The sequence below is a fragment of the Thunnus maccoyii genome, chromosome 10 (genome assembly GCF_910596095.1).
Source record: "Thunnus maccoyii chromosome 10, fThuMac1.1, whole genome shotgun sequence".
Classification (NCBI taxonomy): domain Eukaryota; kingdom Metazoa; phylum Chordata; class Actinopteri; order Scombriformes; family Scombridae; genus Thunnus; species Thunnus maccoyii.
This window is the reverse complement of record NC_056542.1, coordinates 3,217,980-3,233,777: the sequence shown is the minus strand read 5'-3', so window position 1 is coordinate 3,233,777 and position 15,798 is coordinate 3,217,980. Positions and strand designations below refer to the sequence as shown.

General features: G+C 37.3%; 2 protein-coding genes across 3 annotated transcripts in view; both read left to right on the top strand.

The window, feature by feature from the left end:
- Positions 1 to 2,035, top strand: part of zgc:113232 (uncharacterized protein LOC541546 homolog) — a 43,782-nt gene extending 41,747 nt beyond the window's left edge. Inside the window, exon 27 of the mRNA XM_042424422.1 lies at positions 1,262 to 2,035. Coding sequence (XP_042280356.1) covers positions 1,262 to 1,467 — 206 coding nt within the window. The 3' untranslated portion in view covers positions 1,468 to 2,035. The remainder of the gene's footprint in view (positions 1 to 1,261) is intronic.
- A 3,952-nt stretch (positions 2,036 to 5,987) lies between these two features.
- Positions 5,988 to 15,056, top strand: cd83 (CD83 molecule). 2 transcript variants are annotated; one of them, XM_042424555.1, is made up of 6 exons: positions 5,988 to 6,069; positions 10,419 to 10,530; positions 10,780 to 10,916; positions 11,942 to 12,170; positions 13,746 to 13,849; positions 14,087 to 15,056. In XM_042424555.1, the coding sequence occupies exons 2-6, from the start codon at positions 10,488 to 10,490 to the stop codon at positions 14,246 to 14,248; spliced, it is 675 nt and encodes a 224-aa protein (XP_042280489.1). In that variant the 5' UTR covers positions 5,988 to 6,069; positions 10,419 to 10,487; the 3' UTR covers positions 14,249 to 15,056. The 2 variants fall into 2 exon arrangements, with proteins under 2 accessions (XP_042280489.1, XP_042280488.1); XM_042424554.1 differs by lacking the exon at positions 5,988 to 6,069 and having other exon boundaries at positions 10,389 to 10,530.
- The last annotated feature ends 742 nt before the right edge of the window (positions 15,057 to 15,798 follow it).

Below are 15,798 nucleotides of genomic sequence, written 5' to 3'. Positions count from 1 at the left end.
ACAAAGAACCTTAAAATCTATTCTAAAAGATACCAGGAGCCAACGGAGTGTAGCTAATAGCGGGGTAAAATGCTCTCTCTCTCAGTGTCTTTATAGGATAGGAACGGCCATACTTTGGCAATGTTTCTTAAGTGATAAAAAGCTTTTTTGGTCACTTTCTATGCAGTTAAAAATTAATTCTGAATCCAGAACAATGCCCACACATGCTACTTTCAGTTTTATCTTCATTTAGTTCCAAGAAGTTATTGCTTATCCAATTTTTAACTGTCATTGTCAGGCTCAAGTGAAATATACAGCTGTGTGTCATCTGCATATCTATGAAAATTATAATATTCCCTGATGATATTACCTAGAGGAAGCATATATAGTGAAAAAAAGGAGTGGACCAACACAGCTTCCCGGAGCAACACTGAAGGGCAAATCATGTTTTCCTGATGCATGATCTCCAATAGCAATACCAACATTTTCTTCCTGAGAAGTAAGATCAGAACCAGTTTAAAACAGTTCAGGAGAGCCCAACCCAGTTCTCAAGGTGATCTATAAGCATATCATAGTTGACTGTGTTGAATGCATCACTTGAATCCAAAAAGGCATCGGTGCTAATTCTGATGTCACTGACAACTTTGACTGTGTTGTGGTTAGCTCTGAAACCTGATTGAAACATTTCAAAAACCTTTTTCAAGTACCTTGCTTAAAAAGAAAGATTTGATATAGGTCTATAATTAGAAATGCAGAAGGAAAGTTTTCAGTGGGCTTTATTTCTGACAGTTTGTCTTGTTTTTAGTTGAATATAGATGTATTTAGGTGTGGTTATGATTTGGCAGATTGCTGTCCGTATGAACATGTTACTTTCTGAACATAAACTGAAGTGTTGTGTTTGCTTTCTGTGTGAAAACAATGCAAATGTGTCACAGTTTGCGTCATAATTGTCACTGCTGTGTCAACTGTGTGAATAGTTTTGAAGATGTGGACTCAGTATTGAACCTTGCATGAAATCAATCGTAAAAAAATGTAATATAGTCTACAAATTGTGCAATATCACATATCACATGTAGAACTCCTCTTTAGAAAATATATAATTAGATACTGCAGTAATCTTCTGTTTGTTCTATTTATCTAATTAAGTGTAAAATTTACTTTTATATTAAAAATGAATGTGACATTTTGTGCCTGTTTCTCATCTTGATTCCTAGTGAATAAGTGACCAGACTTTCTTCAAGTTACTCTGCGGGTTTATACATGTTATAAATTCCTCTTCCAGGTTTGCCAGGTCACCCAGCAGAACCCAAAAATGGCATGGAGGGTCCCCAAGGTCCCCGCGGCTTCTCTGGTCCGATGGGTACGCCTGGCATGGTCGGAGTCGCTGGCGTGCCAGGATTTTGTGAGGCACGGGACTGCAGCATTCATGCACCGGTGATGCGCAAAGAGCAGGGCCTGGTGAAAGGACCTGCCAGTTCCAAAATCTGAACCTGAACATGAGCGGCGAGGACCTCTGTGAGATTAGAGGGTCTGGGATTCACTTGGTGGCAACTTCAAGTTTTATCTCATTAATATTCCAGCTGACATGGGAGCTGGGTACAAAGAGGAAAATTCTTATTAGATTTATGACAATGGTTTATTTAAAAACGGTGACTGATTCTATCATAACGTTGACTGTTGTTGAAAATGTCAATGGGCCAAGTATAGTACCATGGGGAACTCCGCCAAGAAATATTGAGCTGAATGAAACCAGCAAAGACTTTTCCATCTGAGCCAGACAAGCCTTCAAGTGAGCTTTTGACATTTTAAAAGTTTTTTTACTTCATAAAGACATAAAGATCCAAACTCTGTCAATTTTTACCAGAAACAATTAAGTCTGATGTGTTGTAATTTGATTTAAAAAAAAAACAAAGAAAAAAACACTAAATGATTTCCCACTGAATTCTTCATTTTGCTTTAGTCTTTGTTTTCTTTGGTACCCCAAAGTGACTATAAAAAATGAACAAAAATAAATAATGCTGTGTAAATATTTTGTAAAGTATCTCAAATACATGTACTGTGCTCTGAAATATGTTTCAGATAAACTGTCTGTTTTTTTTAATCCGAGTCCTTCAGTCCTTCACTTTGAATGTCAACCCCACATTTCACATTATTGTGAATTTTAATCATCTTGCACATTTTCCTGAGATCAGTTGTTAGCTATAGATTTACACAGATTTACTATATTTTTAAATGTTTTAATAAATGTTCAAAACAAGTAGCAACAATGTGAATCTGACATCTGACCTGCAGAAGGGGGGAAACGTTGACCAAAAACTTTCTCTGATATAATTAAGCCCAATGACACAAAGGGTGTACATAATGTTTAGTATCTTTGATTTTAACTTTACAAATTGTTAAATCTGCCAATAGTAACAGAAAATGTTATGCTTAAGAATAATTTAATTTCTTCAGTGTACATTTCTGAAAACATCTTGACATTCACAAATAAACATTTGAATAGTAATGGATAAATATTCATATCAGAATCTCCATACTTTCAATAAATTATGAGACAGATTGCAAAAAAGCGTAAAAAATTTTTTTATTTCCTCTGTCTTACAGACAACATGACAGCAGCAACAAATAGAAAAGATTGCACATACATTTTGGTCTCCACTGTCAGATGAAATTGTCTCTCAGGATTTGGCAGTGGTCAAACAGGAATGACAGCAAGATACAGTACAGGGATAAAAAAAATAAATAAATAAAAATAAAAAACGATCAAGTGGGATAAAAAGAAAATGGTTCAATAGTTAATTTTTCCAGCCAGGTTTCACATTTTTCAACAGACAGCTGAGATTTTGGACTGAAAATTCACATTATTGCAATTTACTATGTTAATGGGCTAAAACTGGTTACAGGCAACAAAGAAAATCTATTTTCAAATATAAAAAGGCACATTTTAATGATTAAAACCCAGAAACAATGATAGCACCATTATTATTCCAGTAGCATTCACAATAACGCTGCAGATTTGTGATCTTATTTGGCTCATTTTGAGAAAATGTCCCATCAGTGATCAAGTCAGTCACTGTGTTTTTTATTGGAGCTTTACTATTATTATCTGTCAGTGTTAATGCAAAAATCAATAGTGGTGAGAACATTAATGCCCAAAAAAGAAAAAGAAATTAGTGGAGTACCTTGTCAGTAAATTCCACAAGCCAGATTTTTTTAAAGGTCTAAAACAGTCGTAAAAGCAGGAAAGAGCATCATTATCATCATTATTTCATGCAAAAACTTGTCAGACTACCTAAATATATGTTATATTAGGTTAAACTGTGCTGATTGCTTGGCTAAATGCTTTTCTGTTTAATTAGATATTCAGACCATTTGTTAAGGGATTATTTTATTTTAACTGGAGATAAACTATCAGAAAATTGTGAGGTAGAAAATATAGTGTTATGAAAGTGCAAGTTAAGTTTCAGTTTTACATACAATTTAATTTAAAGAAGAAAAATAGATTAAAAAAAGATTCATTTTGGGCCTATTGAAAGTGCATAGACAGTGTTTTACATGTAGTGAAGAAGATGTATACATTATATTATAAACATTACATGTATATTATATAATGTATACATCTGCTCTGGCCCAAAAAATTTTTTTAATACTTACACTTCATGATTTATCATTTTACAAATGTTACTTGGTAAGATTGGTGAGATAATTGGATGTTAACTTGTAAATACTGAGCTGTTTTCGAGGTCAATTTAAAAAAAAAAAGAAATTTGTGTCCTGCGGGAAACACTCGTACTTAGTGTGGATTTTTTTAAAGTCAGAGCAGCTTTGACCACTTTGAGTACTTTCCATTCAGCTAACTGCTTCCTCCGTCTTCCGACTCATGAACCGCAATTGATCGAGGTTCACCATCACTGACATTCACTAATAATATTAATAATATTGTGTGATTGTAATACTGTAGATTAGAAAAACCTGTTCCTCCGTCCTCGCATCTCTCTTTTTGCTTAACGAGAAGTTAAGCAAGAAAGAGAGATGCAAGTGAGGGGAGTGATGAGCGACATTATCTGAATGGAAAAACGAAGTCTGCAGGCAGCTGCCACGAGCCATCAGCCCCAAATTATGGTGAATTATTCATGGATGGTAATTTATTGGCTAATCTATAACAATAAGCCATCAGTGTTCATTCACTGGTCATCCTTTGGCTATGAAGCATCACTTATGACCTGTGAAATAAAGCTGCAATCAACATTAATTTCATTATCAATTAATCAGCCAATTAATGATAAACTGTCAGAAAAATAAGTTTAAAAATGCCAATCAATATTTCCCAAAGCTCAAGTTGTTTTGTCAGACAAAGAGCCCAAAACTCAGATCATAGAAAATAAAGAAGACCAGTGAATATTCACACTGCAGAAGAGAAGGCAAAAGAATTTTTGGCACTTTTGTTTTGTTTTTTTTGGTTTTTTAAATAGCTTTAACGATTAACCGTTTTTTTTTTGTTTTTTTTAAAGCTGTCATATAATTTTCTGTCGACTAATTGTTTCAGCTTTAGCTTAAAGGGAATGAGCTTAAACATCCCTTTGCAGCTCAGATAATGTCAGTTGGGTAAAAACTGGTTTTAAAATAGATATCTTCTCCGTAGTTTGCATGACAGCAGAATGTCCAGCTGCGACAGACAAGAAGAAGAAGCAATAGAAGCAATTATAATCTTATACTAGTTGGTCTCGGCTACTGTCACTGAATTGGTATTTATTTGCTCTCCCGCATCATCTCATGATCTGATGCTCTGTCCTGCTCCAACACTCTTGGACCTCCTTCAAGTATATGTGTATTTAAACATACACATTTTTAACATTCATTCAGTTTGATTTTTAAGGAATTGTGACCAAGATATGTACTGATTGGGACATTTTACAGTGCAAAAATAATGTTCAGTGCGATAAAGGTTTATTATTATTTATCAGCCATATGTTGGCTGACAGTGTACCTGTACAAATACTAATTAGTGGACTGTCCAGTGTGCTTACGTGAGAAAAACTTCCATTTTTTTTTCACTTCCTTCATTAATTTTGCTCATAAGAGAGACAGTTGAGACTGAATCTGAGAAACAGCACCTCCAGCACTTGAATGTTCTTCACGGCAGCCATGTTGGGGCTGTAAACTGATTGTCAGTCAACAGAATACAGAATATATGTGGACAATATTGGAGCTTTGATTGACTGTAATTAATCAATCATCTGATTAATTTTGGCTTCAGATTTTGGTTTGTCAGGTAGATAACCGTAATATTTGGACACCTAACATCGGTGGCTTATAAATATAAAATTGGCAAAGTATCGAACTATATCTATGTAAACATTTAAAGTTTAAAAATCCCTTTTTCTAATTGCTACCTGACACAAAAAATTCCTTTTTCTTCTTCCCTGATACCTTTTATACCTGGGCATACAGGTTGCTGCAACTTTAACAACTTTTGTTTTAAGTTGAAGTTTGAAGTTACAATACTTGGCACAAAGTGTTTAAGTATGCTACAGTATAAACTCAAACATTTAGTGTGTTAGTAAATACAGCCCTGAAAGATGCACAAGTGAAATAATATCAAGGGAACTAATGAGGCAAAAAAAATAAATACGTGAAATTAAATGAAAGCACGTGTTGAAGAGACAAAAACTTATGTGCATGACGTCAGTAATTGCAGGTTATAAAAGTTATTAGTCGTAACATTCTCTTGTAAATAGATATTCACACTATAAATATAAAAATATAAATAATATTTTATATTATTATATTTCCTAACACTGTCTGCAAGACACTGCATGGCGAGTCAGTGAATTCCTAACATATGAATATATATTACTTCTGCTGCCAGCTATGTGTCATAAAAACAGCGACTTACTAATAAAGTGCGGAAGACAGGAAGCAAGAGCACAGCGCCATGATTAGCAGCAAACGGTCTTCGAGCTTTAAACTTCTGGTGATATTTCATCTGACTTAACAGATCCTCTCTCAATACAGCTCAAAGAGTCCACAGATCACTGCCGCCAGCAGCAGCAAACTATCAAACCCTGCAGTGGACGGAGAAGAAAACAGGTCAGACTTTCCTGTATATATTACCCATGACACTAAATTTAGCCTCAGCTAATCTCATAACAAAACATTTTACTAAGAAAAAGTCATCGAGTGAAGCTTTAAAAAGGTAAATTCCCTGATCTTGTTGTGGCGCTTACATTTCCTCCCAGCTCTTTTTATGTTTTCAAACACAGTACAGTTAACAGCTGAGTCTGGAAACATGACTCAGACAACTGATATCACAATTAGTCATTACTTTTTGGAGTCAAAAGTAATGTCAACATGTTTTTTTTTAAAATGTACCGTTTAATGTACTTAGTTACTATCCGCCACTGCTTCCTGAGTCCATGTTTCAAATCTAAAATTTAATTTAAACACACTTTTAGAAGTCAACCTGTTGGTATACGTATGTAAAACTCACCCTGACTTCCAGCATGGTTTAGTGTAGAAGCAGGACATGGTTGACTGCGGTAGTGGATCCTTTTCTCCTGAATCACACCCATCCCCTGTAAATAGACGAGTGAAGATTAGAGCTGAACAAAAGACAAATTATGCTTTTATTGCTTTTATTTAAGCGTGTCAGATGGATTCATTTGGCCAAATATGATGAAATCACACTTTGGGAATCACAGTAAAAGTGCCTGGATTAGATTATTTTACTTTTCTGTTTGTGAATGTTTAACCAATACAAACCAGTATCATCATAATACTGTTCCAAGGCATCATCCCTACTTATCTAGCTCTACTAGTCTTACAGATAGAAAACTTCTCACATCTTTCTCTGACCTATTTTATATCTAAAAATTAAAAAAAAAAAAAAGTTGGAAAATTGGAAATACTGGCAGTGTTAAGGTACACATACAAAGTTAGCTTAAATATCAAAATGTTGGTGACATACATCTTTGCACACGATGGTGGCATTAACGTCAACGCACGAGTCCAGCATCATCTGTCCTCCTTCAATCTCTTTGCATGGAGAAACGTACTTTCCACTGGACGCGGCGAATGGCTGCAAAAAAGAAACAAACAAAAGTCACTTCATGAACAGTAAATGAGGCGTTTCAGTTACTCAGGGTGCCGACTCAGACTGTGAAGCGAAACAAAATTTCACAGATTTGTGAGGCAACACATTCATTTAGGAGAAGAGGAGGCAAAGACTGTGATGGATTCATTTTGTTTAAACTCATCCAAATCACAGCCGGTTTAACACAAGTGACATGAATGGACCAAGTCAGCTCCAATTCAGCTGGCCTGCACCACCAGCAGTGAGGATGACGCTGACTGGTCTGTAAACACTTTGAATGGAGTCACCCTTTTGGCGGATATAGAATTTCAGGGGCTATCATAGAAAACAACAAGTATGTAGTATTTTTGTAATGATAGCACCTTTTTGTTTGATGAAAACACAATCCAGTGAAAACCTCACTGCTAGATACCACTAGATCCTACACACTGGTCCTTTAAAAGATTACATTACATTTCATTTAGCAGACGCTTTTATCCAAAGTGACGTACATATGAGACTGATACAACACAAGCAGGGATCTAGTCAGGAGACAACAACACCAGTAAGTGCCATAAAGCTTAAGTTTGGGCCCCATAGGACGTAGATGCCAACAGGCAGTGCAACAAGGCAATGATTAGAGTGCATAGAAGCATGTTTTTTTTGTTGTTGGTGGTTTTTTTTTTGTTTTTTGGGGTTTTTTTCTCCCTACAGTTCATCAAGTGCAGAGGTGTTTGTGAAAGAGCTTGGTCTTTAGTCTTTTCTTAAAGATTGAGAGGGACTCTGCGGATCGAACAGAGTTTGGTAACTCGTTCCACCACCGGGGAACTACAGAGGAGAAGAGTCTAGCTGGTGACTTAGGGCCCTGTTGTGGTACCAGACGCCTTTCGTTGGTAGAGCGTAGTGGGCGGGAGGGAGTATAGACCTGAATGAGGGAGTTCAGGTAGGCAGGAGCTGTTTTAGTTACTGTTTTGTAAGCAAGTGTCAGGGTTTTGAATTTGATGCGGGCAGCAACTGGGAGCCAATGGGGGGATATGAACAGTGGGGTGACATGTGCTGTTTTGGGCTGATTGAAGACCAGACGCGCTGCCGTGTTCTGCAGCTGATTCAGAACGCTGCTGCTCGAGTCCTCACTAAGACCAAGAAAGTGGATCATATCACTCCAGTACTCAGATCTTTACACTGGCTTCCTGTCTGTTGTCGAGAACTGATGTTACTAATTTTTGGAACACAGCTTTTCGTTTGACTACTGCACGCAGGGTTATTTTTACCTTGTCGTTGATGCTCCAGGTTGTCTCACAGCGTGAGTCAAACGTGATTCTTGGGGTTCCACAGCAGAAGTAAGAAGAGTTGGTCTCCATCACTTCTGAGGTGTCACTGAGGCACCACACAGCAGCTGATAAATACAACGAAGAAGTACGTTAGGCTTGTGAATGTTAAACCAGCTTCTCCCATTTTTTTCATTATATTTAAATCCCCAGAACTAAGCTTTTCTCATATAATAATAATAATAATAATAATGAACTTTATTTCTACAGCTCCTTTCAAAACCACAGTTACACAGTGCTTCACAAATTACAATACCATAATATAAAGGTGCAAAGATAGCAAACATGAAGAGATAAAACAAAAATATTAAAACAATATCACACACAGAAAATGCAATAAAAACAGGGATTTCAATAAGTGGTCAAACATCTGATAGATATAAAACAAAACATGAAAAGAACAACATAAAAACCTTTGAATAAACATTATAAAAATATACAAGTATCAGTCTGTACAGGTGGGTTTTTCAAAGCTTGTTAAACGGAGGCGCTGATCTGATACTGAGGGGAGGATCTGAGGGGTGTCGGTGCAGAATAAACAGAATAAAGGCGTTAACAGTTCTGAAATGTAAAGCAGAGCCGGACAATGTAGGGATTTAAAAGTAATCAACAGAATCTTAAATTGAATTCTGTGACAGATGGGGAGCCAGTGTAGTTCAGCCAGGACTTGAGTGATGCGTACCTTTCTGCATCATCTGTAAATGGACAATTGCTGCATCGTCTAGGCAAGTGAATGATGAACTGCAGTAGTCTGGCTGGGAGGAAATGAGGGTGTGGATGTTTTTTGGGGAGCACTGGCAATATTTGACTTTGGCAATATGTCTGATTTGTAAATAGCAGGACTGAACAAGACTCTTAGTGTGCTGATTGAAGTTGAGGTACCGATCAAAAACAACTCCCACGTTTCTAGTGTTTCATGTTGGTTGTTAGTGGTCTAAGGTGGGTGGGCGGGTGGGCGGGAGGGGCGACACTGTTAGAAATATGATCAGGACCAATAATCAGGACTTCAGTCTAACCTGTGTTCAGTGACAGGACATATCTATATATAGAGAGAGAGATAGATATATATTTAGCACATGCAAGACATGGTTTGTTTGGGTTTTGTTGGTTTTCTTTTGACTTATTTTTATCCAGACGTGTATTCAGCCATCAACCATGAACCTAACACGTCACTGACAGTGACGTCATGGCGGGGACTTCCTAAAACGATAATAAACCGGCTTCTTGTTTCTGTAAAACTGTCCAGGGAAAGCACGGGGAAATCCCAGAGACAGCCTGATCTCACTTTACACTTTGTTAACATAATATCTTATCACATAGTTAAATCGTTAACATTAGCTTTGCATAACATTTTTATGATAAAGCGATTCTGTAGGCTAATATTAACCAAACGAAAGGTTAACAGCGATCACAAACCATAAACATGCACAAGACATAACTAATATTTCTAGGCAGGTATTCACACTATAAACACGATAATCCGTCTTTTCAATATCTGTCAGTTTACCGAGTACAGGAACTCGTGGACATATTTTCTAAATTTACGACAATTTTGGGTGCAACCGGCATACGACATTTTACATGCAAGTTATTAATAAAGTGCTGAAGTGTGCTAAGTGTTAAATAGGCTACGTGCTGTTTGATGTTTGTGTGTGTGTGTGATCATGATTTCTTTCATGCGGTTTGGTTCGATAGTGCGTCAAACCACGTGCGTTGGATTAAAGCCGTTTTACATCATCATAACGTTTACTAAACACACACAAAAAAAAAAACAATCTCAGCTTTGTCATTAAATCCCATACCATACTCACCTAAAATGATAAGCGGAGAAAGATATAGTTTCATCTTATGCTGAGTTGTTATTATTGTTCTGTTAGGTTTGCAGCAGGAGTTCCCCTCTCCGCCTTCTTCCGTATGAGTGAGAGGCGGGACTGGAGAGTGACAATGATCTTTATTCCGTTTCGACAGTAGTGAAACTAATTTCCTTGTGACTGGGTGTGAGTAGACTATATAAGAGCAAACTGTCTTTCTGTCGGAAGACTCTGTCTGTGTCTCTCTCACAGCTTTATCAACCTTCTTGGTGAACTCCTGCAGCCGTTTATATCATCATGACTCCACATTTACTGAACTGTGCTCTGCTGTTGTCACACTGTAAGTACTTTTTAATTTACTTTTTTTTTTAAAAACATGCACTTTACTGGAATGGTTGAAATGATATAGGTATTGTCAGGCATACATGATATTTGTGAAAACTAACAAAAGCTGACTGCATTTTTATGTGATTTCTGTTATTATCATGATACAAAGTGAAACTAACCTTGATCAAATGAAACAGAATCTAAGCTGAAACATCTTGTCCTGAAGGTTTACACCTAATCTCTGTGTTATTGTGTTCCTCAGGTGTGTGCCTTGCTGTGGGGATGTCTGTCAGCAAGGACATGATGGAGGTTGTCACCTATTCAGGTTCAGACGCTCCTCTGCAGTGCACTGCTAGATACAAGCCTGGAGTCCAGTACAGAGCAGTGAGGTGGTACAAGGTAAAAATGAACTTATTTCAAGGTGTTTTCATGAGGGCTGCAGCTCATATTAGGTCATAATGTCATTGGTTATTATCAGAAGACTAAAATACTTCATCAGAATACATGGAAAGGAAACTGTCTGGTTTGCTGGAGACTTAATATTAAAGGCTGTTGTTGCTCTCAGTTTGCCTAAAATGAGATCAAATGTAATATGTGAATGTATCACTTATATAACTGTCTTCTGATTGGTTATATAGTAACCAATCAGATGCAAGTGTGGCCCAGTTGGTTGACGTTTGAAAAATGCCATGCCTCACATTGAAGTGAGGCATGGCAGCAGTACGTCAGAGCTTTAGAAATACTTTCATAACAGCATTATATATATCTTTAAACATTCATTTCTACATTTGATGTGTTAAACATAATATTTAAGCATTGGAAGTGTTATATTAAGCATTATATATCTAAAAGCACAACATGTTTAGATACAGGATTCTTTTAAAAGTCATTTTCCATTACAATGGTCCCTCAGCAAGTCTATTTATATCATGAAAATTCAGTTTTGACATAAAAAACAATGTATTGGCACAGTATAAAAAGTTAATATTTGTTAATAGATGTAAGCAGCCATTCTGCTGAGAGAAAACACAGGTGTATAGTAACAAATACAAGGTGCACCTGTGTTTTGTGCCTCACAGGAACTGTTTCAAGGCTGCTCACAGAAAGTAGAACGATAAAATGAGCATATGACAGTTCTGTTGCTGTGATCAATGTTTCATTAGTTAATCCCTGTTAAAATATTGCATCTCTTCAGTGTTTTCCAGTTCTTTTTAAGAAAAAACTACAAATATCAATAGAAATCTAGTTGTGAGATTTCACAACTGTCAGAATCGAAAAATGTAGGTAGCAGTGGTAATTATGGTAATGGTGTAGTAGTAGTAGTAGTAGTAGTAGTAGTAGTAGTAGTAGTATCAGAAGTAGTACTCAGTCGTGTTGTAAGGATCATGTTATTGATGAGAAGCCGGTGGGTCTGATCTGTACAGGTCGGAGAGCCTCCATCACCTCGTCTCAGCGGCCTCTTGACCAAAGATCTTCCCAACGGCACCACCAGATGGTACTTAGGCTTGGACAGGGAGGTGGAGCTGCTGGACGAGACCCGCAATATCCTCCTGCCCAACGTGACTTGCAGTGACAGCGGCGTGTACATGTGTCGCCTGGAAGCACCTGTGGGAGAACAGAACCAGGAGGGGCAGATTCTCCTCATTCTGGCAGGTACGGTAAAGTCCTTGGATGTCTCATGTGTTTGATCATTTGTTGCTCGGATTCCACAAGCAGATTTTCCAAACTTTCCCAGTTCTCTGAGGGGAAACGAATAAAAAAGACCCCCTGAGGCATCGCAGACTTTTAAATTTAAAGAAGGGAACTTCCAGACTCAAGTGAGCTATCATATTCTGAACATCGACTGTAGAAGCACTTGGATCTTTGGCTTAAGGGTTGGAGCATGTGTGCAAGAGGTTGAATCACCTGTTAGTCATGCAAGCACACCTGCTCTTAAAACATGGCTAACTTCTTAACGGAGCGTCGCTTTTTGTAAAGTAACCATCAAAAAAACACTTTAAGGGAAGCCGAATTAAGTATTTAGACTCTTGTAGGAAAGCAAGACTTGACAAGATGTTTAGCAGGTATAATGTCACCATGTTCGCCATCCTGAGTACAGCGAAGAAGCTTTGACCTGAAGGTGGTGCTAGAGAGACATGTTTGAAAGTTTTTCCCACTTTCTGTGGTGGACACATCAACTATTGGTCATTAGAGAAACTTTACCTTAAGACACCTCCACGATTTAGCAGATTCATGCTTGATTTTTAGACACAATTAGTCTACTGTTAGAGTAAAGCTATAATGTTCCTGAGGAGCAGTTTGGCTAGCAGCAAGCAGTCAATTGCAGAAATACAAAAAATGCATTAAAAAAAACAGCCATCAGTACTAAAAAGTACGCTGTTGTCATTGTCACTTTTCACCAAAACCATCATAAAAAGGCAGAAAAGAAAGAAACTAGAGTCCAGGTGACACTGAGTCCACAGCTTGTAACATAACAGGCCAAATTACAATTTGTTTAATTTGTTATCAAAGCTACCATTGATTCATTTTGACAGCATCCATCCATCGAACCCACAGCAAGTAATGTTTAGTTTGCCAAGTCAGCCCATCAATAGGTTTCGACCTTTGATCCAAATTATCTAGCAGGTGATTTCTGGCCATTACTGCCCTGCTTTGCTGAAAAATCATCCTTTTCTAACTGTAAAAAACATGTTTGATTTCAGGCACAGAGCAGTTTTAAATTCATATAATACTTAATTCAACTTTTCAGGCTCACAAATCTTTTTCCTGCTTTAATCCCTGGGAAAAGCTGAAATTCAACCACATCTATTTAACCAAAAAACCAGTCACTGGATGAATGTGTGGAGTGAGAAATCATTTATGTTTATTTTAGATGTACAACGCCTAGTTTAATGAGTTGTTTATGAGGCTCAAGAGGCAGGAAAGAGCTCCAAATACAACACTACTCATCATCTACTGTGGTTCACTGATTCGGTTTGTTTTACAGCTGCTGGGCTCTATTTCGTCTTGTGTTTCGGAAGCTTTTTACGAGTCTAAATGTGCCTCAACCTATGAAACTAAAACCTTGTTTACTAAAATTACACCACTCTGGATGTTCCCTCTGGTGAATTCAAGCAGAAAGTCCTAAATGAAACGTGAGCATCGTTGGTATCATGACCTGAGTCACTCAGGGTTTGATGCATTTCATTCAGGTTCAAACTCGAATAACCTTATAATTTTCATTTTCAGATTGTGCTGACAACTCCACAGAAGAACTGATGACCGATACTTATTTGGTCATTTTAGCCACTGCAGTGCTGATGTTTGCACTCGTGACTTTCCTAATAAGCTATGTAAGTAGTTGAATATGCTTACACACACACAAATAAATGCTTTATTCATTTTCTTCCATCACAACATTCACACAGTTTAATGTAACACAGCTTCTTTAACAACTCAGCTAACATGGATTCATTTAATGATCAGTTTGTTGTACTTTAATCTATAGCCACAACACAAAACTATAATTATTGCATATTTCATCTGTATTCATCTAAATCTAAAAGCATTTTCTTGTGTCTCCACCACAGGGCAGTCTTAAGAATATTCTCAAAGACAGAAGCAAGACAATACTAAAAGAAACTTTATTGGACGCACCGCTTAAGCCACTTCAAAAAAAGGACTTAAAGTTGATTTATACTTTAGGTCCAAATGTGTCTAAAAAACCTACAATGAAGCACATATGTGTTTAAAGTTAGTTCTGGAACGAAAACACAGCAAGAGGAGGAGTTCCTGTGGAAGCACAGGCAGGAAGACCATCTGATCCACATTGATTTGACATTATAGTATCTTTTACTTGTCCTTAGTTGGTGTTACTTCTATTAATCATTTATAGTGAAAGGAAAACATGGATGTCTAACTTTGGAGCAAGAAGACCGTCACCTTCAAACTTGTTTACATCATCACCTGTAGTGTTCTACCACAGCAACAAAGAATAATATTTTTATGAGCTTTTATGCGGATATGAAGAGTGACTGTACGACCCTTAAACACAACAACGGACCTTAAATCCTCAAAAACAAAAAGGACAAGAAGCAACTCCTGAACTCTTTAATCGTTAAAGCAAATGTGGACACAGAGAGGGATCCTCCGCCCAAGACAGTCAAGCAGTACTGATGAGCTGGACGCCGACTCAGAGTCATCATGGAGGGGCCGGCGTTGGGGCCAGCGTCATGGACGGACTAACCTGCGAGGGGCCCCGGGGGGCAGAGACGAGACGCTGGGCCCCCAATAGCCCGCTGTTCGTCCCCCTCCCTTTGTAATATGAACAGTTTTTATCAGAGATTTGCTTTGTGATCATTTTACTGAGCAAGGCGATTTTATTTGGAGGAATATATGACTTTGTGACTACAAGTCATCTTTAATACAAATGTGGAAACAAAATAACAAAATACTGTGGAACATTTGTAGCTCTTATTGCAGCTTTTTTTAAAGCTTAAAATGTTGATTGCACTCAAATAAAAGACTTGGTTTTTTTGTAGCCAAAGACACCTGATAGCATCTCACTTGACAACTTTCTTTAAAAAATTAATTTTCTCAACAATTGAACACAAAACTAATTGAAACACCACAGAAGATCAGACAAAGAGTTAGGAGAGGGGAGAAAACAAAACAGGTTGTGCTGTCAAACACAATCCTGCCCGCCAAATATAATCCTTTCTTCAGTTGGGACAATGGCTAATTTGAAAATGTAGTGCAGTATAGTCTGAAATTGGACAAAATGATCTTAACTAAGTTTCTCCTGAGCTTTCAACTGGAACTAACAACTGAGCAAAATCTGAAAATGGAAATCTGATATTTGAAAAAGCTAAAAAAAAAAAAAAAAAGTGCACTACTCCTACTTTTTCCAGGGTCAAGAGTTTAGTTAATTTACGCTGCAGACTCATAAAAACCGGAAACATCATGTCAGTTACAGAGCATTATAAAATGTGTGAACATTAGTGACACCTCTGAATGTACTGAAGTGTTTTATCGCTAATTAATTCAACTTTCATTACAGTTATTGTGCTTTAGTGAGACGCCCACTTTGCCTGATTGCTCACGTCACTTTATTCTATGTTCTTGTCAAGATCCCAAAGTTAAAAATAAAAATGCTGAATGTCGGACTGCATTGTAGGGTTAAAAACGTCAGGAGGAAATTAACAAGGAAATTAAAAATCATCCGTGTCCTGACTGCTTATCGTATTTGTCAGTTACTATGATCGGAAAAGGACACGGGTGAAGGTTAGTGTATCCAGATGTG